This window comes from Aquarana catesbeiana, linkage group LG11, assembly GCF_042186555.1.
Source record: "Aquarana catesbeiana isolate 2022-GZ linkage group LG11, ASM4218655v1, whole genome shotgun sequence".
NCBI classification, from domain to species: domain Eukaryota; kingdom Metazoa; phylum Chordata; class Amphibia; order Anura; family Ranidae; genus Aquarana; species Aquarana catesbeiana.
Window position 1 is genome coordinate 255,113,176 of NC_133334.1, and position 27,623 is coordinate 255,140,798.

The window sequence follows — 27,623 nt, forward strand, 5'->3', positions numbered from 1 at the left end:
TTTCACGTCCACGGGACGTAGCCCATGATTCTGATTGGTCAGATCTCTGGCAGAGTAAACGTTATTGGAATCCAAAAAAGACACAAACATGGGAGCGTTCCTCCGGATCCTTCTTGTATGCTGCGCCATCCAGGGGAGTCATGGGACGGGTGAGACCACACAGGGCCATTCTACCAAGAAGTGATGTGTTTTTTAAATCATCTGTCTTTTTTGTCTCTATTAGTAAGATCCCTGCGCCGAGTTCTCGGCTCTGCACCCCCTTTTACGCCCATCATGATTACCATACTTTTTGTTATTTACATTATGACTACAAATATACACAGTGTAACTGGATCACATTGACTGGGATCAGATCCAAGAACTATGCAGAGATCTCACTACTGCAGACTGAAAACAAAGCCTACGACTGGCTTCTTTCTGAACTGTCACTTTACTTTGTAACCCTGATTTGTAATTGTAGGAACGTGTGGTTCATTTGTGTATATATATCTTTTATATAGTGAAAATGTGGAACTTTTTTGGTGCCACTCCTCACCATAATAGTCACAAAATACACTGTATTCCTTGTTTGTGTCCTAAAACTTTTTTTGGCTTTAGATACACTTTTGTGTATTTTTTTTTTTTTTTTTAATGTAGAGCTATTTGTACTGTGAAACGGCAACATAGATAAACTCTGTGAGATTGGGGGCAAAAACATAATGTTCCTAAGCTATTTCCTCTCCAGGTCGAATTTTAATGATTCATACAGAATGGACTGAATCAGGTAAATACCCCATTAAGATCACTGGATTGTGCTGACGCCTATAGGAAATAAATAGTTATTTATTATGTTTGCCAGCTCCATCTAGTGGCAATAATGGGGTATTTTCCTGAACTATTCTTCACAGAGAACAATAGAGTTTCACAGGATGGATAGCTCTGTTTTTTTTTTTTTTCTTAAAACACCCCTTTGAAGCAGACCTTCACCTAAAATGGAAAGTTGCCATCACTCCCCCCCCCCCCCCCCCCCAGCCCCTAACACATTTGCAATTTTTGGGGGGAATGGGGCCTTTTATTATATAGGTACCTGCCCCTGCTTCCTCAATTCTTGCCTAGGTGAGAATGAAGTGCACTTGGCCTGCCCCTGTATAGCCGTGTCTAGGATATGTGCGGTATGGAGAGAGACGACTGAGAGAAATCAAGTAGTCACAGCCAGCTCCCAAATCCAAGATGGTGGCACTGGAGACCCAGTTCTGGACTCCATTGATTGGTAAGTATCTGTTTCTTTACAACATTTGTGTCTGCTCACTTTTCATTTTTTACAGCACAAATTAAGTTCCTCTTCACATTTGCCGGAAAGTAAATTTGAATATGATTTTTATATTTTTATGCGCTTTCTGTGATTGGTTAGTTTTGTAAAGTTTCCTCTGTTTAGAATCACATGCCACTGAATGTGCAAGACATAAAGTTGCTACCTACAGCAGCCTTTCTCAATTTTTGGTCCGAGGGAACCCCTGCTAAGAATGTCTTTATCTACAGCTACATTATTGGTATGGTCAGTGGGAAGAATGCTCCTTACACTTGTCATCAATGGGAATAATTACCCCCTTACAGATAGCTTAAAAGATCAATGGTATCAGTGGGAACTTATCTGAGAGGCAGAAATTGCTCCTTGCTCAAGGAACCCTCAGCAACCTCTGGAGGAACCCTAGAGTTCCATGGAACCCTGGTTAAAAAACCCTGACCTAGACAACCGAACCATTGCTGGTCATGTGACTGCCAATACAATCACAGCATGTGCGCATGGGGGGAGGGGTGTTGTTAATATGGTGCCCCCTGGCAGGTGATGCGGGCACACTCAAGGTGCATACTAGTCTAACTGACAGTTTGTCTTCACCAGAGCTCCTGATGGTGGAGATGAACTGAAAGCCTAGTGGTCCTGGTCTTTATAGATGCATGCTGTCACCAGGTCACGTCTTTCAGAATTGGAACAATACAGCTATGGCGTGGAGACTGTACATGAAATGCAAGGCAGTAAACAAATTAGGTCCGGGCAAAGTTCGTGGGCAGGAGGCATGCAAGAGTATTCAGGTCAATCTAGGTCAACAACAAACAAGGCAATCAGGAAGTACGTTAGCGCTTGAACAAACAATTGCTGGCAAAAGACACAGTACCAGTCACTGCAGTATAGGCCTGGACTGGGACAAAAAACAGGCCCGGGCATTCCAGACCAAGCAGCAAATTCCTCCAGAGACTGGGGGGAGGGGGGGGGGGCAGCCAGTGACGAGACACCAACGAAGCCGGTCCCCCGTACTCCAACGCAAAGGGGCACTGCAACACAAAGGGGACCACATTCCAAAAGGGCACCATAATGATTAAAGTGCCCCAACTCACAGTGCAGCCCCCCCTACACCACAGTGCCCTCCACACCACACCATCCCCAGCAATCACAGCTTTCCACCACAGTGCCCCCCACACCACACCACCCCCAGCTTCCCTATCACAGTGCCCCCCACACCACACCACCCCCAGCAATCACAGCTTCCCACTACAGTGCCCCCCACACCACCCCACCCCCAGAAATCTCAGATTCCCACCACAGGGCCAGCCACAACACACCACCCCCAGCAATCACAGTTTCCCACCATAGTACCCTCCGCAGCCATGCTTCCCTCTCTCCAAACATAGTGCCCCCTCCTGCTGTCTGCCTCCCTCTGGCAGGGCATCCTGCGTGTCCTGTTTTCCATGCAGATCTCCAGATCCTCCCACCCCCTTGCCCTGATGACAGGATGACACCACCAGTGGGGTGGGAGAGCTGGGAGAGGAGACACAGGCATGGGCGTACAGCGGGAGGCGAGCGGCAACCGTGGCCAACGTCAGCGCCATCTGGACCATTTCCACTACCCACCTCCCTCCATGCAGCCCGGTCACCAACAGGCCACTCCTGCCAGGTCATGTGGCCTGGCGATCCCGGCCCACCAGGCAAGTGCTCGGTGAGCCCTATGGCCAGTTATGGCTTGCTAGAGTACCATTGGAAGGCATGAATTCTGTGAGTGCCACTGGAAGTCCTGGAAGGGATTCAGAGAGTAGGGGCTCTAGATTCATAGAGTAGGAGTTCTGGAAGTCCTGGCAGGGATTCTGAGCCTTTGAGTTCTATAAGTCCTGGGAGGGATTCTGTGAGTACAATAACAGTTGTATGCCTGGAGCTGGTGTTGTGCCAAACAATATATTTAAACTATGCTTTTTCTGACTTGAGCTCTGTGACCCCCTTCCTGTTACCTGTCCCCCATGACTTGATGTATGACCTTCCTCTGGATTTCCCACTCCTAGCTTTGTCTGGATTTCTGCTCTGTTGTTTCTGACCCCACCCTGGTCCTCTCACTATGCTACTGCTTTGCACTACATTGTCCACTTTGGCCAGCTCTGGTTCATCTATGGCACTTCATCTATGGCTGATTTGGTACCCTCCTGTCTGTTACTGACTCTGGCAAGTATGACACATCACAAATGTTTGTACCACTCCACTGCAAGTGTGTCAAACTACTCAGCGGTGCCTGGACTGGAGGTGTCACCTTTGTCACCTCGGACTCCCCAAGGTATGTAAAACTACAAATTAAGGAAACATAACTTCCACACTACACACAATAGCAGAGGTTTTTGGACATTGAGAACACATTGCTGGGATTATCTACATTATATCACATTACATAATTCCCTGAAAACTCATGTATTTACTTTTATTACCAAGCAGATGGTGGTACACCCCTGGTGGAAACAAAGTACGGAAAAATCAGAGGAACAACGCTTACCGTAAAAGAGGTGGACAGAACTGTACACGCTTTCTATGGAATCCCCTTCGCCAAACCGCCAGTGGGGCCACTACGATTTGCAGCACCAGAACCACCTGAACCCTGGACGTCAGTTAGAGAAGCTGCAGAATATCCACCCATGTAAGCACTGGGATGTGAGCTGACATCTTATTGGTTCAATATAATATTCCAGATGAAGAGTTACCATAGTCAAACCATAACCCTTCTAGAAGAAGCGCATCACACTACTGTTTCTTTGGCCACATGTGTCCTTCCCACTCCTTTAGTGTGACCCTCTCACTCCTTTAGTATGGTCTTCTCAATCTTCCAAAGTGTTCATCTCACTCCTCCAATGTTGTCCTCGCAATTCGTTAAAGTGACCATCTCGATTTGTTAAAGTAGTCATCTCATTTCTGTAATTGGGTCTTCTACTTCTGCAATGTGGTCTTCCCACTCCACCAGTGTAGTGCTCTTACTCTTCCAGTGTAGCCCTCTCATTCTTCCAGTGTGGGGCTTTCACTCTTCCAATGTGGTCCTCTCACTCTTCCAGTGTGGTCTTCTCACTACTCCACTGATGCCTTCTCAATACTTCAGTGCTGTCCTCCCAAACTCCTGAAATGGCCCTTTCACTTCTCCAATGAGGTCCTTCAACTGCTGCAATGTGGTCCTCCCATTTATCTAGTGTGACCCTCCCAATCCTCCAGTGTGACCCTTTCATTCCTCCAGTGTGGTTCTCCCAATCCCTTGAAATATCCCTTTTACTTCTCCAATGTGGTCCTTCCACTGCTGCAAAGTGGTCCTCCCACTTCTCCACTATGACCCTCTCACTCCACCAGTGTGGTCCTTCTGATCCCCTAAAGTGGCCCTTTCATCCCTCCAATGTGGCTCTCTCACTCCTCCAAGGGTAGCAGAGATTTATAAAGGGCCCCCTAACCTGATGGGCCCAGAGACAGTCACACACTCTGCAACCTTTTCAGACATACATTGATCACTATCTTTTTCCAGGTGTCTCCAGCCAATAGAAATGACCAAAAAAATGATGAAGTTAATAGGAGTGGAGGTCACTTATCCTCCGGTGTCTGAAGACTGTCTGTACCTAAACATCTTCACTCCATCTGACCGAGGGGACAACGACAGGCTACCGGTAAGTGCCCTGGTGTTCTCTGTGTGCTCCCAAATGCTGAGTGCTCTCATACTGGCAAACTGTCACCAGGTTACAACAAGACCCTAATGCTCTCATCTCAGACACGGGCCACCAGTAATCTGCTTTCTCCTTCCCCCAGGTCATGGTGTACATACACGGCGGGGGGCTGGTAGCGGAGTCTGCCTCTCTGTATGATGGCTCTGCACTGAGCGCCCATGAAAACTTGGTGTACGTGGCGATCCAGTACAGACTGGGAATTCTGGGATTCCTCAGGTAGGTCTCAGTAGGTCTGATGTCTCTTTCCATGAAGTGACAACCCCTTACTAAAACAACAACTTGTAAAATTCAGCTAGCTTATGTAGGAGTTGCAGATTCCAAATAACTTTGAATTTCTTTAACTTGTATTACTTCTATAATCTGAATGTCACTGATATCAATCTAGGAGAGCCAAACACAGAATGAACAAAGCGCATGTGACCTGAGAATAAAAACTTCTCCTCCCCCTCACACTATTGGCTGACCAATCTGTCACTGCTAGTACTGAGCTGTAGCCCCTCCTCCCTTCTTCCTCATGTTACATTATATCATTGCTGGCAGTAAAGGAGGCCGTGAAGCAGGGGTGTTGCTAGGTGTGAAAAAAGACCAGGGTATATTTCATAACCCCTCCCACATTTTAAAGTAAGTCCAGCCCAAGCTCCACCCAGTGCCCCCTCACCCCTGACAAATGCCCCACCTTAAAATTAACCCATTATGACACCAAATCTTGGAATGGTTGTTAATTGGCAATTGACTCTGAGTATTATATAAACCTAGATTTAAGACAGTAGTAATCTCATGCAGGGAGCAAAATAGAATATATGCTTGCACACACACCCCTTTGTGCACACATCAAAACACATTGGCAGAAGAGAAAAGTCAGACTCAAATAAAAAAAAATATGCATACACAAATTTTTAAGCAGTTTATTATACTTAACGCAAAGTAATCAACAGCCAATACAAATAGATGCAGTGTACACACATCAATTCACTACTTAAAAGTGCAAGGTACTCATTGATGTGAAATACACAGTTTAACCAATTGCTGACCAGCCGCCATCATTCTACTGCGGCAGGTCGGCGCAATCCCGCAAGTCGTCGTAGCTGTACGTTGGCTCCTTTAAGTGGGCTTAGCAGGCGCGCGCGCACACTGCACTGCAGGGGTGCCAATGATCGTGGCCGGCGGTCACGCGCGATTGCGGGCGCGAGAGGCAGAACAGGGACGTGTGTGTGTGTGAACACACAAATGCCTGTCCTGTGAGGAGAGGAGAGGCAGATCGTGAGTTCCTAATAGCTAGGAACCATAATCTGTCATCTCCTATAGTCAGTCCCCTCCACCCACAGTTAGAACACACAGTAAGGGAACACAGCTAACCCCTTGATCGCCCCCTAGTGTTAACCCCTTCTCTGCCAGTGACATTTACACAGTAATCAGTGCATATTTAAAGCACCGATCGCTGTATAATTGTCAATTGTTACAAAAAAGTGTCCGATGTGTCTGCCATAACGTCGCAGTCTTTATAAAAATCGCAGATCGCCGCCATTACTAGTAAAAAAAAATGCCATAAATCTATCCCCTATTTTGTAGACACTATAACTTTTGCGCAAACCAATCAATATACGCTTATTGCGATTTTTATTACCAAAAATATGTAGAAGAATACATATCGGCCTAAACTGAGGAGAAAATTAGCTTTTTTTTTTTAAAAAAAAAGGGATATTTATTATAGCAAAAAGTACAAAATATTGTGTTTTTTTTTTCAAAATGGTCACTCTTTTTTTGCTTATAGCGCAAAAAATTAAAAACCGCAGAGATGATCAAATACCACCAAAAGAAATCTCTATTTGTGGGGAAAAAAGGACGTCAATTTTGTGTGGGTAGAGCGGCGCACAACCGCGCAATTGTCAGTTAAACGACGCAGTGCCGTATCGCAAAAAATGGCCTGGTCATTGAGTTGATTTACTAAAACGGTAGAGTGCAAAATCTGGAGCAGCTGTGCATGGTAGCCAATCAGCTTCTAACTTCAGCTTGTTCAATAAAGCTTTGACAATAATACCTGGAAGCTGATTGGTTGCTATTGCAGAGCTGCACCAGATGTTGCACTCTCCAGTTTTAGTAAATCAAACCCCAATGTACAATAAAGGAAGTCTAAGCATTAGATGTCTCTTGACAGCAAATGTTTAGGAAGGCTGTGTGAGTCACAAGTCAGGGGTATGACTAGGCTGAAAAAAAACAAAAAAAAACCCCAGTGATTTAACTGCTAAAAGGCAAAGAATTGAGCAGTGAGACTGCAGAGCATGATTAATACACCAAACCTGCTTCATAAGCTAAAGTTATTTTGGTTCCTATAGTATAACCTTTAAAGATTGTATACAGTGCCTTGCGAAAGTATTCACCCCCCTTGGCATTTTTCGTGTTTTGTTGCCTCACAACATGGAAATAACATGGATTGTTTGAGGATTTGCATCATTTAATTTACAGAACATGCCCACAACTTTGAAGATTTTTTTTGTGAAGCAAACAACAAATAGGACAAAATAACAGAAAAAGTCAATGTGCATAACCCTTCATCCCCCTAAAGTCAATACTTTGTAGAGCCACCTTTTGCGGCTATCACAGCTCCAAGTTGCTTTGGATAAGTCTCTATGAGCTTGCCACATCTTACCACTGGGATTTTTGCCTATTCCTCCTTGCAAAACTGCTCCAGCTCCTTCAAGTGGTTGGTGCTTGTGAACAGCAATCTGTAAGACTGACCACAGATTTTCTATTGGATTGAGGTCTGGGCTTTGACTAGGCCATTCCAACACATTTACATGAAACAAGGAAAAGGGGCGCCACTGAGTATGTATCAAACACAATTTAATGATAAAAAGCAATATCCACTCACATGTAGAACTGAAATGTTGAATTCAGGTAAATCTCAAGGCTGGAGAGAGAGAGGAGGACTACAGGTAGCAGCAAGTCCATATGTGCTAGCATCACATCTCGTCCAACGGGCATGGGCTGCAGCAAGCTCTCTTAGTAGTCCAAGTAGCACACCAAAAAAGGAAGGGATTGCAATCAAGCCGTCAGAAATTGGTGTGGGTTCCAGGAAAGGGGTGGTGAGGACGCCAGAGCCAGTCTTCAGGTGTGCTGCACTATCATAGCACCTCGTACGGCGTCCGTGATGGAGGGATAACACGGCCGTGTGGTCGGAGCCAGAACGAGGCTTGGAAGGTAAACACAGTGGCGCCAGACAGTGACGTCACTACTGTGCGAGCAATTCCGAGTCAGCTCGCTGTCGAAGGAAAGAATAGTGGCACTCCTTTGTCAAGCATAGGGGATGGATGCTAAGCAGTAACATTTTATAGTCAGTCAAGGGGCAGGGCCAAACCTAATGCCAAAAAAAGAATGGACATACATAGGCACAATGACACATCGCTGGAAAGGACGGCATACTACAGAACATATAAAGGAGCATGTAACTGAATCAGTGGGGATAAGCACACATTATTCTAATGACACATGGCTAAAAAAATGGCATATCATAAACTATAAAATATAAAGAAGAATAAAAAGAGGGTTTGTGGTTAGATCAATAAATTCATATATTAACCATAAATTTAATAATTGCATAATCAATGATAAATGAATAAAAAAAATAAAAGTGACATAAAAAAGAGACATAAAAAAAAAAAAAAAATATATATATATATATATATATATATATATATATATATATATATATATATATATATATATATATATATATATATATATATATATGTAGATGTAATTGTTATAGCACATATATATGTGTATGTAATTTAAAGATAAAAATACAATTACATGTATATATTGTGAATCAAAAGATACAAACCACATGTACAAGAAAAGAGATACAGAGATAGATAGAGGTTGCCATTACGTGCACAATAATTATAGGAAAGGGGGGGGGGGGGGGGGGGGGGGAGTAGGAAATTAGGAAAAAAAGGGGGGAAGGGGGAAAAAAAGGAAAAGAAAGGGGGGGGAATGGAAAGGGGAGGTGCTAACATACATCAGGGCTACGAACCCGCCACCCCCATATATATATATATATATATATATATATATATATATATATATATATATATTAAAAACCTGTGATAGAAACAATAGAGGATAAATGTAGTTATATTGAGATAAAAATGGGGAAAAAAAAGGGGAGAAAAATTATTAATAGTGTATCAAGAAATCGGAGAAAGATCTAATCAGTGGGTATTTATAAAACTGTAGCTACCCCGATACTCTCGTTGAGACCACCAGGCGAAAGAACATCGAGAGTATAGATCCAAAATGTCTCCCTAGCCCAAAGTTTTTTGAAACGTTCCGCTGCAGTAAAAGACTTAGGGATTTGTTCGATTACCCAAACACGGAGGCCCATAGTAGATTTTTAATGGAATTCCGCAAAATTTCACGGAACGCTGTGCATGTCCTTACCACCCTCTATTAATCTGCGGTGTTGGCCCAAACGCTGCCTGAGAGGGCAGATCGTTCGGCCAACATGAATCAGACCGCAGGGGCAAGTAAGGCCATACACAGCGAAATCAGAGGAGCAATTATAAAATTGATCCAACTGATAGGTTTTGCCCTTAGAAGAGAAGGACTACTGTCCATGTGTAATGAAAGAGCAGGTTTTGCACAATGCCTTTTTACATTGGTACATGCCAACTAGGGGTATGAGAGTGGCAGGATGGTCTGTGGTGTGGATGATTGATAATTTGCTGGGAGCAATTTTATTTTTAAGGTTCGGAGCTTTACAATAGGTAATTCTTGGTGTCCTGGGGAGGATAGTTTTGAGGAGGGGATCCTGTAGTAGAATACTCCAGTGCTTACTCATTATATTTTCCATCTTTCTGTATTGGAAATGGAAGGTGGTGATGAATCTGGTGGAATGATCAATCTCGCTTTTTTCTGTTCTAACAGGTTTACCTTTGGAATATAAGGCACATGCTTCATCTACCAAAACCTTGGGATATTGTTTGTCTGCAAATTTCTTTTTGAGTGGGATGCTGGATGCTGCATAGTCAGTATCTAAGGTACAGTTCTGTCTTAAACGACAGAACTGCCCTTTCGGTATATTTTTAATCCACTTAGGGTAATGGCAACTATGAAAATGTAAATAAGAATTGCCAGCAGTCGGTTTAGTATAGTTTCAGGCAATAATATTTCCATCTGCGTGACTTAACACATTTACATGTTTCCCCTTAAACCACTCAAGTGTTGCTTTAGCAGTGTGTTTGGGGTCATTGTCCTGCTGGAAGGTGAACCTCCGTCCTAGCCTCAAATCACACACAGAGTGCTACAGGTTTTGCTCAGGAATATTCCTGTATTTAGCACTATCCATCTTTCCCTCAACTCTGACCAGTTTCCCAGTCCCGACTACTGAAAAACATCCCCACAGCATGATGCTGCCACCACCATGCTTCACCGTGGGGATGGTGTTCTTTGGGTGATGTGATGTGTTGGGTTTGGGCCAGACACAGCGTGAACACGCTAAAAACACCAACAAAAGCACATGGGAAGTGTCCAATCTGGTGAATGAGCAGGATTAAAATAGGTTAATGGCCGTCTGGCTGCTGCTCCCAATCTCATGTGACCAGATGAAAACACATGGCAGAATATTGCAAGCAAAGAAACAATTCAATTTCAAACAATTCTTGTTATAAACAGTCTGGGATTTAAATTTAGACTATTATAGGCTTTTATTTTAAAATCAATGTGATCAATTAGTGATTCCCTGAAAAGGGAATAATCAATAATCAATATTCAATCAACCTGAATTGTGCATTTACTTAACTGCATGCATCATAGTTACCTGTGGTGCACTAGTGCACCCATCTCATGCAGCATGACCACCAGGCAGTGACCAGACAGGTAGCCAGAGGATATGAGAGCCCGAGCCGGCACACCCGTCGGCGCCTACACAGATCAAGTGCGCGGCTTTTCCATCCGACAAGGCCGCAGTGCCACTCCCGCCTTCTGGTCCTCACCTCAAGTGCATGGGTCATTTTTTCACCCAACAAGGCCGCAGTGCCACTCCCGCCTTCTGGACTGGTCCTTAAAGCGGTTGTATACCCGCTGTCTTTTTTTTTTTTTATACACCTGCAAGGGAAAAGGCATAATGAGCTAGTATGCACCGCATACTAGCTTATTATGAGATACTTACCTTAGAACGAGGCGCCGGCATCTCACCTGGTCCACGCCGGGGGAGCTGACATCTCCCCTTGGCGTGTCTTCCGGGTATCGCGGCTCCGGCGCTGTGAGTGGCCGGAGCCGCGATGTGGTCACTCCGGGAGACTTCTGCGCGCGGGAGACTTCTGCCCGGCAAGCTCCGGAGTTTTCCGGGCTGTCAGCCGAGAATCCCCTGTGCGCATGCGCCGCTGCAGTCAGCGGCTCATTGCGAGGGGAATATCTCCTAAACCCTACAGGTTTAGGAGATATTTTTTTTACCTACAGGTAAGCCTTATTATAGGCTTACCTGTAGGTAAAAGTTCAAAATAAAGGTATACAACCACTTTAAGTGCGTGGCTTATCCACCCGACAAGGCCGCAGTTCCACTCCCGCCTTCTGGTCCTCAAGAGCGCGCTTTTCCTCCTGCCGTGCGCAGACGCAGTGTCACTCCCGCTTTATGGATTCGGCAGTGCTTATAATGACATCACACGTCCTGCGATCCTGGCATTGGACCAGTGTGATGTCCATCATAGGCACTGCTAGGTCCAGGAGGCGGCGCCTGCTGGACATGGCAGCGCTTATGATGGACATCACACTGGTCCAAAGCTGGGATCGTGGGACGCGTGACGTCCAATAGACTTATAGGCACCGCCGCCCACTGTGCTCGGATCGATCCCCGGTCAGGCAGCACTCTTTGTACGCAGCCGTTCAGGGCTCAGGGCTAATAATGCTGTTATGAATGGCCAAGACCCGGAGCTTTTTGGGGGTCCACTCGGGGCTTCAGCCCCCCCCTCCCGGCGCCACTGCTCTGAAGCCAAATTTTATATATTAAAAATCAATTATATGTTATTTCTTTGAACCCCTCCCCCTTTCTTGTAGTTAAGGCTGTCTTTGATTTTGAAAGTATTGAATCCATTTTTTTTTTTGTATTGATTTTCTGTAAAAAAAAATCCCAATCTGTATCCCAGCACCGGAGATGGGCAGACGGCCTCTGGAAACTACGGACTTTTGGACCAAGTGGCGGCTTTGCGGTGGGTTCAAGAGAACATTAGAGATTTTGGAGGTGACCCCGGATCTGTCACTATATTTGGAGAGTCAGCGGGTGCAGTCAGCGTCTCTGCACTGGTAAGTTTTCCCGTCAGCTACTGAAATTTAACCCTTAAGACTGACCTCTCTTGACTTTTCCTAAATATTGTTTCTGGGTGCTAATACCGCTCATTATAGAGCTGTGTGTAATCAGCTGGCAGTGTGAGTTGGGATGGAGATTGGAACCATATTCAAGGCTGCACAGACTTTTCTGACAGGGCTCGCCACTTGTTGGTGGGGAAAAAGTTTTACCTACATTTCAAATACAGGTATAATTATAAAAACGCATATTTTAAACTATTCAAATAGAAAAAAAAAATTAAAATCCTTCATTTGAGTAAAGTCCAGAATAGTTTGAAACTATGATAAAGGTTATGTTTTGAAAATTTGGAGTTTGATTACTTGAAAAGAGGTTGTTTTGTATTACTATAACATAGAATAGTTAACATTGTAGCATTAAATTTGATGAAAATATGTTACAATATGGAATTATTGAACTGCTGCAGGTCCAAGCTCTTTTTCTTTTGGGACAAAAATGTCCAGAATTCTGTACAGACTCAGGGCTGGGGGAATAGTTAGCAGGAGCCTGGCATTGCACCCACAATGCTGTTGGACTACTGTGCAGGCTTCAATGCAAACATTTTATAAATGCAAATTTCTTTTTTCATTAATGTGAGTAAATTTATTACATTTTTTGAAAAAGACAGACTATATATACCAAATATCCCCTAAAGGGATATTTAACTTTAAAGGGGTTGTAAACCGGCCAGCTTGGGTAGGTATATAGAGGGTCCCGGGTGCCCTTGTGTTTTTTCACCTTAATGCATCCTGTATGATATGTTTGTTATTTTTTAAAAATAAAAAACGATCCTTTACAATCACTTTATAGTGCAATTAAATCCACATGCAACATAAAGTGAATAACTATATAAATAGTCCAAACATGTGGTCCTGTGAAGTGACAACAAAGACGGTAAGGGATCCTCCTCCTCACCAATAGTGCACACATTGCACTCACCAGAAATGGTTGACCTCTTGGTTACAAGAAGTAAAAAAACACTTAACACAATGGTTAGCCTCTTCTCCTTGCACAGTATGTGGGTCCTGTTACAGATATTGCCTCTATGCCTTTAAAGTGCCTATGTGCCTTTAAGAACCTCCAGGGCAATCCATCAGTAAATGAATAAAAAGACAGTGAAGCCCCTCATAGTATAGTATTATTTATTTGGTGACCCAGAAGCTAAAACTGCACTCACATGTACATAGTAGATATAAAGCAGATAGTATTAACTAAGAATGCTGATATGTGTTCAACGTGCATTCCAACAAGCAGAGGTGACGTCTACCAGAAGCCCCACCCTACGCATTTTGTCATTATGTCTGATGTCATAAGAAGCAGAAGGCGGACTTTGTGTTTAGGCAGAGAAGCACTGTGACAATTACACTCTCACATCCCACCACAAGAATGTGATTTGTTACACACTCAGCTTCACCCTGTGCAAAGATTTTCCTGCTCCAAGTCAATAATATAAGCACTAGCAGACTGACAGTGATTGTCACTGGGGAAAATTGAGAAAATAACCCTTTACACCTGCACAGGGTGGCCACTAACGTGTTTTAACAGAAAAACACACACTTCACAGCATGCACTGTTGCAATTCTCACCTTTAAAGAAAATGTCTGTATAACTTGTAGGGGTGCGCATCTTCACTGGCCTCACGATTCGATTCGATTACGATTATCAAGTCAACGATTCGATTCGATTCCGCGATGCATCACGATGCATCACGATTACAGCGCAAGTCCGCAGGTGCTCATGGTTTTCATCAAAAAAAATTAAAGTAGTCAGGAGAACTCCATTTTTTTTATTCTATCTGTTCTTAAGAAAAAAAGAGACAGCAGAGGAGCTCCAGGCTCTCTTCCAAAATACTAAAGGAGATGATCAGAGACTGCGGACATGCTACAGGAGATGATCAGAGACTGCGGACATGCTACAGGAGATGATCAGAGACTGCAGACAGACATGCTACAGGAGATGATCAGAGACTGCAGACAGACATGCTACAGGAGATGATCAGAGACTGCAGACAGACATGCTACAGGAGATGATCAGAGACTGCAGACAGACATGCTACAGGAGATGATCAGAGACTGCAGACAGACATGCTACAGGAGATGATCAGAGACTGCAGACAGACATGCTACAGGAGATGATCAGAGACTGCAGACAGACATGCTACAGGAGATGATCAGAGACTGCAGACAGACATGCTACAGGAGATGATCAGAGACTGCGGACATGCTACAGGAGATGATCAGAGACTGCGGACATGCTACAGGAGATGGTCACAGACTGCGGACATGCTACAGGAGATGGTCACAGACTGCAGACATGGCACAGGAGATGGTCAGACACTGCGGACATGGCACAGGAGATGGTCAGACACTGCGGACATGGCACAGGAGATGGTCAGACACTGCGGACATGGCACAGGAGATGGTCAGACACTGGGGACATGGCACAGGAGATGGTCACAGACTGCAGACATGGCACAGGAGATGGTCAGACACTGGGACATGGCACAGGAGATGGTCAGACACTGGGACATGGCACAGGAGATGGTCAGACACTGGGACATGGCACAGGAGATGGTCACAGACTGCAGACATGGCACAGGAGATGGTCAGACACTGGGACATGGCACAGGAGATGGTCAGACACTGGGGACATGGCACAGGAGATGGTCACAGACTGTGGACAATAATGCAGAGTTGTGGTGTGATGAAGGCACATAGAAGACAATTCTATGATATGGACTTGTGTCACAGCGCCCTCCCCCTCCCCCTCTGTACTTACATGCTGCTCTGGCAGCCTGTAATGAGCAGTGGGGCCGGTGTTCCGCCGGTTGTCACATCTCAGGTCAGCAGTAAATTCTCCCGGGAGAGCTCTCCATGCATAAAGTTGTTATTAGTGTGTGTATATTCCGGTCATGTGACTCTCAGCCGCGCCTCCCTCCTCTCAGTCTCTCCTGATGTCAGCCCCGCCCGCCTCTCTTCTGACCTGATAGCTCCAGTCAGTGGGCGGAGCTGACACCAGGAGAGACTGAGAGGAGGGAGGCGCGGCTGAGAATCACATGACCGGAATATACACACACTAAAAACAGCTTTATGCACGGAGCGCTCTCCCGGGAGGGGGCGGGGCCAGACATCGATTTTTCGGGTCGCATGCATCGATGCCGCATCGGGGACACCCGAATCGCGATGCATCGATGCTGCGATTAATTTCAGCAGCCCTAATAACTTGACGTTATACCCAGACGGGAATGTAACAGAGTTTACACTTGTTTTGCTTGGTATCTATTTAAGGTTCTTGCGGTAATAGCCAAGAAAGCTTAGACCTCTGTGGTATATTATTGTGCTTTTACTAAACAGAAAAGCCTCACATACAAATGAACAAAACACAATTCATAGTTAGAAAATATGTCTACAACATGCACAAGCCAATTATCCTTTTTGTGCAAAAAAAGCATGTGCAATATGTATGCAATAAGTAAACTAAACAGTTACTCAACTTCCTATGATGGAGATAGAATCTAGATGGATTCTTCATAGTTCTTTTCACAGTCCAACTCAAAAAACTTTTGTTTCCTCCAAAGTCTCTTTGTCTTTAAAGAACAACTCTGTTCTTTGTCTCTCCCATTCCTGTTCAAAAGTGCTAAGCTCCTCCCCCATACTTCCTGTTCCTCTGCTTAGCTCCTAAAGCAATCTTACTGGTTTATTTGCATATCAATGGGAAGAGCCTGGCTTCTTAACACACACATGATCTTAAAAATCTAACTCTGCAATCTAAATAACAAATAAATGTGCCTAAATATCCTTAGCAACACATTCCACCTCTTGATTTTATAGCATGATATCTCAAAAATTTAAAGCTTAGCAATTATGAACTGCTCTTAAATTCTTTGTCCAGGAAAGGGCAAAATAAATGTATTGTAAATAGGATGAAAAAATACCCTTTCAACCCCCGTATCTTCTAGGCAATCAGACTTTTGTCCCTGGAAGGCTGCAACATTCCTTTGAGCAGGGTTAGAAATGTTCTTGGCAGTCTGTGGAAAGAAAGATCATAAGGTCATAAGGAAATTCTCAGATGAAAGTCCACTCCAATTCAGCCACCATCTGGAAATCATCGGCATCTTCCTCAGGCTCTCTTTTGGCCTGCCTCCTCCCATCTGGCCTGGTCATCTGCTCTGCCTGCTCCACCTCTCGATGCTCAGTACCTTAAAAGAGTAATGCCCCGTACACACGGTCGGATTTTCCGATGGAAAATGTCCGATCGGAGCGTGTTGTCGGAAATTCCGACCGTGTGTGGGCTCCATCGGACATTTTCCATCGGATTTTCCGACACACAAAGTTGGAGAGCAGGAGATAAAATTTTCCGACAACAAAATCCGTTGTCGGAAATTCCGATCGTGTGTACACAAATCCGACGGACAAAGTGCCACGCATGCTCAGAATAAATAAAGAGATGAAAGCTATTGGCCACTGCCCCGTTTATAGTCCCGACGTACGTGTTTTACGTCACCGCGTTCAGAATGATTGGATTTTCCGACAACTTTGTGTGACCGTGTGTATGCAAGACAAGTTTGAGCCAACATCCGTCGAAAAAAATTCTAGGATTTTGTTGTCGGATTGTCCAAACAAAGTCCGACCGTGTGTACGCCCTATAAGAGTGTCAGGGCTGGGCTCAGCCCTTCCTTCTCAGAGCAGGCCGCCAGCTGTCAGTTAATTGCCAGCTCCAATCTTTTCCAAAGTGACTCATCTGATGATGATATCCTGTTTGTCAGTCCTGCTGGTTAGTTAAGCTGTTCAGTTCAGATCCTCTCTGCCTTCGTCTTGGTCAACACATCCAGAGACTCTCTCCTGTGTACCTGTTGAAGACTTGCTTGGCTGACGTCCCTTCTGGTTCCTGATCCTGCTTACTGTTCCACTACGCTGATTCTCCGGTTTCCTGAGTTCCTGGCCTGTCCTGAAGTATGCCGATCTCTGGCTCCCTGACGTCCTGGCTTGTCTGACTATCCGTTCCGGTTACCAAACTCTGGCTATGATTTGACTACGTTGCTCTGTTTACCTTTTACTATTTTAATTATCAAACAAGTGTGATTTTAACTGCACTTCTGTCTCGGTCTGATTCATGGTTTCTGACAAAGACACAAAGCAGATTATATGTTATTTCCAACTGTGCCAAAAACATAGCTGATTGCTCACATTTCTCTATCTCCCTAGTTCTAACTGCAAAATTATTGTAGGGTGCACACTTTTGCCTTGTAACACTTTCACAGAAAGGTATTGATTTCCAGTTTAAAGAGTAAATCTGCATCTCTTTCTGTGCTGTCCTGGGAACACTGGCCTGCTGTTGTCCAGTCTTCACAGCATGGCACCCTAGCCAAATAACCCATTCTATGAGAACAAAAACATCTAATGGAACAGAATCTACCATTCCCAACCACTTGCTTATATCTGGTGTAGGAATCCCATCTATTTGCTCTCTATGGACCCTCACCTTAGGTAAATCAGTCTACATGTGTCTCCTGAAGACCATAGGCCTTGCCTCACTTTTATCTGACTCAACTCCACCATCACCAGGGCTTTTTTACTCAAACAATAGCTGGAACTCAATCGTGACCCCCTACAACCCCTCCACCCACACACACCCTCCAAATCGTATCAAATAGTGGGTGTGGCCAGTCAAATTTCACTAACAGTAGAAGGGTCTTAAAGGGGCATTAAATACCAGGATTGCATTACATACAGAGTGCAGAGTTCAGGGGGGTTACACACAGAGTGCAGAGCTGTCACTTGTGAACACAGAAACCAGACTTCTATGTTTACAAGTGATTGTGGTGAGCAGCCCCCCCCCCAAGGGTCTAAGCCAGAGGTGAGTTCCACCAAGTTCCCCCTGAAAAAAAGCCCTGACCATCACTGTTTGAGCTGATCAGATTCCCAGCTTTCTGCCTATGGGAAGTAACAGTGACACATGTCCTACTTTTGCTTACAGGCTTAGGGCCTTTGTTAGGGCATTACTAGACTTGTTTATGAGGGTTGCACACCACTCATTCAAATCTTCAGCTCTGCCTGCTAAGGTTTAACTTTGAGTGTCCTACATTCTAAATCCTTTGTCTTGCTTGCAGTATCTTCCAAACACTTGGTTGCCACTGCAAGCTGCTCCTTCAGTAACTATTTCCAACTCTGCCTGTTTTCCTCTTTTCAGATTTAATATGTAGAGCATGTAGGAAGTGCAAACCAATTACAGCAACTGCCCGCATCTCTCCCCTACTGAACCCAAAACTTATGAGACTAAAATCTGAGGAAAGATCAGTGACTCCACCCCCCAAGCTCTGTTCAAAGGAGAAGCATACCTAGCAGTGGCACTCCATAATGCAGGGTGCAGGGCGCAGGGGCGCCACCCCCCCCCTCCATGTGTCCAGCCCCCTAATCTACATGCAGGGCGCCGGACGCATGAATTCCAATGGGGTTTTTTCTTTTTTTTTTTTTAAGTACAATATTCAAGCCAGAGGCTTTAATAGGCTTCTAAAAAGGGTTGGATTGGGACGCAGAGAAATTATGAAACATTACAGTGTGGGCTATCCTCAACTTTTGTGGAGCTGCAAGGCCTTGTTTACCTTAACGTCTATCAAATGGATAATTTTTTAAACATGTGTAGCGCTCACCCCCTGTAGGGGCCGCTGGAAATAACCCAAGCCTTTCTTACCTGTTCAGAGGCTGTCAGGACCAGATACCAGTTCCAGGGCAACAAAATTAAGGCTCAGTCTGGGAGTGTCTTTTTGAAGATTATTGTAGTACTTGAACATGTGTATATCAAAAACTATAAATATAAATAAGGTTGCATTGAAAAAAAATCATAGATGATCAAGTAAAGTCCATCAGAAAAAAAGAAAAAGTATGTGCTCTTGTGCAGAAAGTTCCTTTTTTTATACTTGTGTATCAACAAAAATCCATACTCCAGTGTGGATAGCAAATTCTTCACACCCAAAAGTGCACACCCCACTCTCATGCCGCTCACCAGCTACTATGACCCCACGATGATGGTCTGGCTGCACTTTATCCCAGTATCACCATGGGATGGATAGATATCAGGAGCCAAGATTCCAGGATTGATTACCATACCACCAGGATGATCAACAGTGGGCTCAGTGAAAGGAAGAGACAAAGGAGGAACTTATAGCCTAGTAATTACAAATCCAGGCTTTTTTAACTTTCATTAAATAAATCCTATGCCTATTCCTCTTAGGAGGTCTAATGTGTCTTATTAGCCTTCAGGTCCTTTAATATAGGCATGTTTGATGATGACTCTCTAAATTGCATCTTATTAATGTGATCACATTTTATGAGGGTAACTCCATCACAGCAGGAATTATAGTTAAAAGTATAAAGTCTGGTTCTGGATTTGTATTGCTCTAAGCTGCTCTGCCAGACTTCTTATGACCATGAGAGGCCTCCTTAGAAGTCTTTTGTAGACCCTGCTAGTGGAGTTTTATAAGCAGGAAAGACAAAGCAGGAAGCGCCACCTGAGTGAAGTATTAAAAACAAGCAGTTTAATCACAGGGGTAAAAACACTCACAGGAAGAAAATGTAAAATAGGCTCATCTGGTGCAAGGGGGGGCTGCTCTAATCCATCCCCCGGACATCACGCTGCTCACAGAGGGCACTGGTGCTGTGGAGAGGCTGGATGGGGTTCTGTGGCTGCCAGGAAGGCCAGGAGAACCCCCATGTACCACAGGGCAGAATGGACGTCACCGGAGGCGGCTGGAATCCACACAGGAAGAGCAGACTGGAACAAAACAGGCTACACACTCGGAGCTTCAGCTCCTTTTACTGGCCTCCTGTGTGTATTCCGGCCACCTCCAGTGATGTCACATCTGCCCTGCGGTCCATGGTGGTTCTTCCGGCCTCCCTGTCAGCCACAGAACGCCATCCAGCCTCTCCACAGCACAAGTGCCCTCTGTGAGTAGCGCAATGTCCGGGTGATGGATTGGAGAAGCCCCCCTTGCACCAGATGAGCTTATTTTACATTTTCTTCCTGTGAGTGTTTTTACTCCTGTGATTAAACTGCTTGTTTTGAATACTACACTCAGGTGGCGCTTCCTGCTTTGTCTTTCCTGCTTGTATCCCGTAGAGTTGGCTTATTTCTGAGGACAGCTGCCACCACTAGTCATACATTCGGACTTATGGACATATTTATCTTGTTTTAAGGACTGTTTTATACTTAATGTTGCCCATGTGTACATGTGTCTACCTATAGGGCTCCTAGGTTCATGATCACATTGTGTTTCTGCGCCAGTCACTTCCTTTTTGTCTCTGTTAGTGGAGTTTTATGACACCTCTGCATTCCACCAAACTTCCTCTGCTTTATGTCAAATGTTTCTTAAAGTGTTACTGAACAATAAAGGATCAAAGAGCCTTTTTACACACTACAGAGGATTAGCCCCCTTAAGTTTCACAGTGAGTATAACAAGCATGCTATTTTGCATATACAGACAGATTTTACTGTTGTGGGTTTAGTAACACTTTAAGCTGGACTGTGTTCAATCAAGGGTGTAACCTCTCATAGATGCCTAGCACAGAAATTAGATTTATATCTGACCATTTTTGTTACCAACCTGTGACTTGTGGAAACAATAATGGTGGAGTTCAGTATGACTCCTCCATTTTCCCCACACACTTTGGGGACCTCACTATCACTATTGTCACTTCTCCATCACTACCTCACTACCAATCTAATTTTTTGAGGAAGTCCTGGCTGGTGGGACTGGCTTGTTTTTTTAGGCTGAAGGCTGTCCACGCCTGGTTTAGCTATAATCAGTGAATGTGGGTATGGATTGAAAACACTTAAAACATAGAACTACATAAATGAACATCTGTTTGTATAATTTCAGGTTCTCTCCCCGCTGGGCAAAGGTTTGTTTCATCGTGCCATCGCACAGAGTGGCGTGGCCATAATGCCGGGGTTCATGGTCAGCTCAACAGAGGAGCTCATTTTTTACAGGGATGTAAGTGAATTTCTTCCTGACTACATCACCACTACCATCAACAAGGGGGAAAAAATTATGACTTTAATGTCTCTGCACTTCTTCCTGTAACATTTCCCCAGATTTTTCTTTTATTTATTAAAGATCGATGTAAAAAGTCACATTGCTAAAATGTTGCTATGCTAATCCTTGTCCCTAAGTCATATCCTGTGCAGAGAACTTTGGGTACTGTTTTATATTTTGGAGGACAGCAGGATAAAGAGGCAGCATATATAAAAAAAGATAAAGGATGGATGAGTAATGATTTCTCCTATTCTCTTGGTTTCCTTTCTAGTTTGTGGCTAATGAGTCAGGATGTGAGCCATCCTCTTTGGTGGACTGTCTACGGATGAAGTCTGAGCAAGAGATCTCCTCCATCATCTCCACATCGGTATGTATTTTTACATCAAACTTGATCCCCTCCACCATCCCCACCTCGGTATGTTTTTTTTTTTTTACATCAAACTTTTTATAATATTATGCCTGAATTTATGGCCTGCAAAGCAATTAGGGGGCTTCTTCTGAGCCTGCCCCATGCAGACTTCAGAGGACACCAGGCATGTAATGCGGAGCTTGGTTTTTATATGACAGATTCTCATTCATGCTCACCTTTATTGCACCTCTGCAGGCATTCTTACCGATACCAGCCTGTGTGGATGGAGTTTTCCTGCCAAAACCCGCAGAGGAGATATTGACCGCCAAAGAAAACAGCAAAGTACCATTTATCATTGGCATTAATGTACAGGAATTTGGTTGGGTCATCCCAAAGGTAGGAAATCCCCCAAAAGATGTTAATGTCAAATTCTACCACAGCAGGATAACCTGCATCAAATTGCTGTCATATAAAATCTCTTTCCTTCTTCTGAAGCCAATTCCTGCCTCCATTCTTCATGCTTAGGGTGACCTTTCAATGTGTAGACCAAGACTCTGTTTTCTGAGTCTGCAGACCTGTATCTACCCTATCATCTAGACCAGGGGTCTCCAAAATTTCCAAACAAAGGGCCAGCTTACTGTCCTTCAGATTGTAGGGGGGGGGGGGGGGGAGACTGTGGCCAGTGGGGGTAAAAATTGCCTTGGTGTCAATGGGAGTAAACATATATTAGGGGGGGGGGGGTGTCCCATTGTTGGTGTCAGTGGTATGAATTATGCCCCATTGTTGGTGTCAGTGGGAGATATAGTGTCTTGTATCAATGGCAGGAATAAAGTCCCAAGGGCCAGGTGAAGCCAAGCGTTAGATAAAGGTGAGCAAAGGGCCGCACCTGGCCCCTGGGTCGCAGTTTGGAGACCACTGATCTAAAATTTAAACTGACCTCAGTAGAGGATATCCAGCATAAATAAAAAGCCTGCTTTTATAAAAATATCTATGCAAACAGCCTTTGCTTCATTTCCGTCTTAATTTACAAGTGAAGAAATGAAAAATGTGAACATAAGTAAGATGGCCTATCATTATGAGGGGTCAGAGGTGTGAATTTTGCTCACCATGAGGAGGGACGGTGAGGAGCAGAAGAGGCTCTGTGGGGCTATTCGTGGTGGTGGTAATGGTGGATATGTTTGTGTTTGTGAACAGAGTTTGGACTTGAAGTACATGGACGGGCTGCCAAAGGAATCCATCCAATTAGAGCTGGGCCGTTCCATGTTCCTGGTAAGACCTCACCAGACTCACATTAGATCTTACCTGTTTCAGAGTCTATGAATATGTCCCCACCAGGCACACAATCATGGAGTCTTGTATCCCTCCAGCATTCATGCTTTCATAGACCCCAATATCATTGGTGACAGCCTGATATTGCAAGAAAGGAGGGAGATGAGTTCAAACAGAAACATAGTAGAGTGGCAACAAAAAAAGACTAAGTGGTAAATCCAGTCTGCCCCTTCCCCTTTTCTTCAACCTTTTTTGTCTGAATATACTGTATATCTACAGTATGCTTGTCCCAAGCATCACTGTAAAAGAATACTTTTTAAGGTTAGTGTTGGGATTCCAGTAACATCATTGACCATAAATGGTTATGTCCATATATGTTCAATGATCTCACCTGGGAGATCCCCGCCCCTTTGTATATATCAGCTGTCATACACTATATGGAGCACTCAATAGGAGTAAAGTGACGGGAGCGGATGTGTGTTAGCGTCTTTCGACAAGTCAGCAGGCATCGGGCATCATGACAGACGTGGATATACATTGCTGGTCAATGTAATGGACAGTGAATGTACATTTTGGGACATTTTTTGTTTCTTTTTCTTTGAAAAAAGGACTTGTCAAAAACTGTGTTTTTTTACTGTTTACATTTTTTTTGTAAATGAGTAGAGGTACTATGTAAGATAAATACAATTTAAAAAAATCAATGAATCCTCACCACTCAGACAAAGTTTAATTATATTTAAGCAATAACCGGTTCGTCATTCAGACGGGACACCTCCTCAAATACCAACAGTCAACTGTATAAACAAAAAATTGGGGCAAAGAGATGTCACCGGAAAGGTAAATAAGAGGAGGGTCAACTACGGTATACTTTAGCAGAATTATATAAGGCTTTATTGATGAAACACAATTAACAGGCAATTAGTTCACCAGGGGTGACACGATAACCGTCCCCGGTAAACCATGACGTCACTCCTGCGCATGCGCGCGGGAGCTGTCAGTAAGGGGAAGAAACGGCACGGAGGTCAGTTTCTTCACAGAGCATGCGCAGATTACATCATCGGCGCACTACAAGTGAAATGTCTCCTAAATGGCGCACGTTTAGGAGATATTTCCACTACCTATAGGTAAGCCTTATTCTAGGCTTACCTATAGGTAAAAGTCACTAGGGAGGGTTTACAACCACTTTAAGGACTTGGCGATGCCTGCACCTGCCAGCATCCTTAACAACCATTGGCAGCAAGAAGCTGCGATGTAGAAATGCAGAAGTAATACTCCTATTATACATGCCATTTGGCTCCAGTCAAATACGTAAATGTTCGGGCATTTGTCCGATGCTCTCGGGGCAATAGCGACCTCAGCTCAGACAAGTGACAGATTCTGACAGGTCATCTGTAAAACACCCACGCAAGGAAAGCAGAGGATGCTGGGACATTTTTGGTATAGCTCCTCTTTTGGGGGACCTTTGAAATTGATCAATTATTAATATGGTTTTTGCTGTGTGTGCAGGGTGCAGTCTCCAGTCTGGATTACACATTGCTGGATAAATACATCGAAAGCACGGACGACCCTCTGGAAAACCGAGATCGCTTTCTAGACCTGCAGGGCGATGTCATGTTTGTGATGCCAGCACTAAAGATAGCAAAACTTCACAGAGGTGTGAGACTTCAGATACCTCTTCATGCTCTTTAGTCAAATTGTTAAAGGAGAAGACTCAGCTGAGCACTGTTTACACCTAAACCGACCTTCTAGTTTCACCTAGAAGTAAAGTGTCAGTTACAGGTGGAGCCTGCTGAAAGGTGTCATGGTTTGGTGTCCTCTATCTCAATGAGATCCCCTTATCATTGCTCCTATCTCTGTTCCCTATCCCTTGGGGTTTGAGTGTCCCCATCCACCTTGGAGTTTTCCCACTTCTCCTGCATGTTGAAACTACTCATAATGGGCATAGCAGGTGTACAGACCCAGGAACTCAGCACAGGGATGGTGGGAACCCCTCATAATAGGCACAGCAGTTATAAAGACACAGGAACTCAGGGCAGAGATGGTGGAAACCCCTCTTAATGGGCTCAGCAAGTGTACAAAGCCAGACCCCAGTGCAGAGGTCTCACAAATAAATTCCTGGGAGGTAAAATAGACTGAAATATCAGATCTGGGTGGACCTTTAAATAAAGTTCAAATTCTGAGGAATGACTCATGTTTGTACCCATTGTCTTGTTTCTCTTCAGATTCTGGATCCCCCGTCTACTTTTATGAATTCCAGCACCGTCCATCCTTGTTTCAGCACAGTAGACCGCAGTGGGTGAAGGCCGATCATTGCGATGATCTGGTGTTCGTGTTCGGAGGTCCTTTCCTGAGAGATGGCGCTTTCTATAAATCATGTATGCAGGCAGTGGGGCTGTATGTTCGTATTTTGCAGCAAACAGAATAATTATGTTCCGTTTTAATTTCCAGACAATTTCCCAGAGGAGGAGAAGACACTCAGCAAAACTGTCATGAGATACTGGGCCAACTTTGCTCGAACAGGGTAAGGCACGGTGACTCCCCCCCCCCAAAATGTGATTGGTTCAGCTTTACTAACACGGATAATTCTTATCTCACCAAGACAGCAAGTAGCAGAAAGCCTTCTCTATGGGAAGACAGCAATAAAATCCCAATGGAGATCTAACCCTTCCCTATTCCATCCAAAATTAAAACAAAAGTGTTGCACATGGGTGTGGGTTGGTTGGACACAGCCACATTCAGTTAAGTGGGTTGCGTTGGTGGGTGGTACTGCCCACTGAACTCAACGGGGGGGGTAATTTTTGCCACTTTGTGATGCAAAGTGTACCTTCCATCCTCTGCCATTGCACACTTTAACCGTATGCTTTTACCACCCCTTTAACTGCAAGTGTATATATAGCCTTACCTTGCCTGCTGCTTCTTTAACTTTAAAACATTTAATTTCTTCACAGTACAGCTTGTCCAATAATGGCTGCCCAGCTATCTGGTTTTCAGGTGGCTACGTTGCCTAGTATGGTTTTATGCAGCTTACCAAAGCCACTGTTCCATGTACCCTCACAGGAAAAGAATACATTGGCGGTAGGGCACACTTGCACAATGGTGCTTGGAATGATAGGGCAAATTGTCCCAAGGTGGGGGATCAGGTGACTTTGGATGATGTTCTGAGTGCGCACTCCCTGGCCGGAAGTTTGGTGGAAGTGGGGCAGAGGTAGCTGGAGGCTGCATCTGAACAATGATCCTATTGTATGTGCTTTGGGACATTTCTGGACATATCTGTCTAATGATAACTGGGTGGAGAGGGATGAATTATTGATAAAAAAGAGTCTTTAGTACTTCTCTGAAAATGTTGGAAATTACATTAACATGATAAAACTTCAATGAGATTCAGTGATTGGGATTCCATCTACTTTAATAAATATGTGATTTCTCCGCAGTGACCCGAATGGACCTGGCCTAGCTCGGTGGCCGCAGTACGACCAGGATGAAGACTATCTGCAGATTGATTTACAGCAGAAAGTGGCCCGGAGACTGAAAGATGGAAAATTCAACTTCTGGACCAAAGTTCTCCCTGAGAAGATCCAGAAGATGTCGGAGGAGGCCAAAGAGCACATCGAGCTGTAGAGTCCTCGGGAGATCATGTGGAGGAGCGCTAAGGGTGCAGTCAGACATTTGCTCTGTGTGAAGAACAATAAAATATGCAGAATGTGTCAATTATTTATTTGTGATTCTTCTGTGTGATGTCCTGTGTAGGTATAACGACCCATGTGGCCAAAGTTCAAGTCATGGGACACAGGTCAATAGGAGAGGGTATCAGGCCAAGAAACTGCCTTCTGCCCCAACAGCAGCATTACAAAGTGCCCACACCTCTTCAGTGTTCCATGACTAACATGGCTACTGACATGCACTGGGTTTACTGGCTACCTTCAGGCCAAGGCTGGAGTTATACTAGTGTGGTGCAACTGTGAGGGTGTGACCTGCTGAGCTGCATGGTCATCACTTGTACTCTTTACCCCATTCATGCCTGGAAATAGGTCCCCCTAAGCACACACTTTGGCCGTGGGGCTCCTCAGTGTATCCAGGAACACTGGTGGCTCTTAAAGCTGATGCCTTCACATGAGCTCACCCATTTAGAGACACCCAGCCTGGCTTACCCAGTATTCTCCAGGTGTCATTCCCTACCCACTACAGGCCAAACAACAAGTCCCATGGAAGCTCGTGCTGACACAAGCCCGTTACCAGGCGAGGTTCCCAAGAGGGGCTAAGAGAAGGAAGAGTCCTGAAAGAAAAAGCCTTTACTTGAACATTTGTCATCCTGGTCCAAAAGACGTACAATCTAAGGTCCTATCTTACATGCATATACTAGAACCAGTTTGGGAAGGAGCCAATTACCATACCACTGTCTTTAGCATGTGGGAGAAACAATGGCGTCCCTAGGGGGGGCCAGAGGGGGCCCTGACCCCCCAACATTATGCTGTGCCCCACCATGTGCCCCCCCAATAAAAAAAAAAATCAATGTCTAAGAGGGAGAGAGTCCCCAGTCAGCTCCTGCGGGTGATTCCTCCCCCCTCCTATGCAACCCTGATAGTTCTCCCACTGCTTTGGATCCTTATATTTACTTGGTATGCTGGTGACATATATATATATATATC

The 27,623-nt window shown here is 44.5% G+C and overlaps 1 protein-coding gene across 1 annotated transcript; it reads left to right on the forward strand.

The window, feature by feature from the left end:
- On the forward strand, positions 1 to 26,688 carry LOC141112684 (fatty acyl-CoA hydrolase precursor, medium chain-like). The gene is made up of 13 exons (XM_073605684.1): positions 1 to 149; positions 3,731 to 3,929; positions 4,794 to 4,932; positions 5,072 to 5,205; positions 12,132 to 12,288; positions 21,204 to 21,317; positions 21,631 to 21,726; positions 21,964 to 22,104; positions 22,903 to 22,977; positions 24,484 to 24,631; positions 25,200 to 25,352; positions 25,426 to 25,498; positions 26,409 to 26,688. The coding sequence occupies exons 1-13, from the start codon at positions 89 to 91 to the stop codon at positions 26,593 to 26,595; spliced, it is 1,677 nt and encodes a 558-aa protein (XP_073461785.1). The 5' UTR covers positions 1 to 88; the 3' UTR covers positions 26,596 to 26,688.
- The last annotated feature ends 935 nt before the right edge of the window (positions 26,689 to 27,623 follow it).

What these genes read in the sequence shown, in the direction of transcription:
- LOC141112684 (XM_073605684.1), top strand. Translation starts at nt 89, where the DNA reads ATGGGAGCGTTCCTCCGGATCCTTCTTGTATGCTGCGCCATCCAGGGG. An exon ending in CCAGGGGAGTCATGGGACGG is followed by an intron (nt 150 to 3,730) that starts GTGAGACCACAC and finishes ATTACCAAGCAG; the next exon opens with ATGGTGGTACACCCCTGGTG. An exon ending in TGGGCCGTTCCATGTTCCTG is followed by an intron (nt 22,978 to 24,483) that starts GTAAGACCTCAC and finishes CTGTGTGTGCAG; the next exon opens with GGTGCAGTCTCCAGTCTGGA.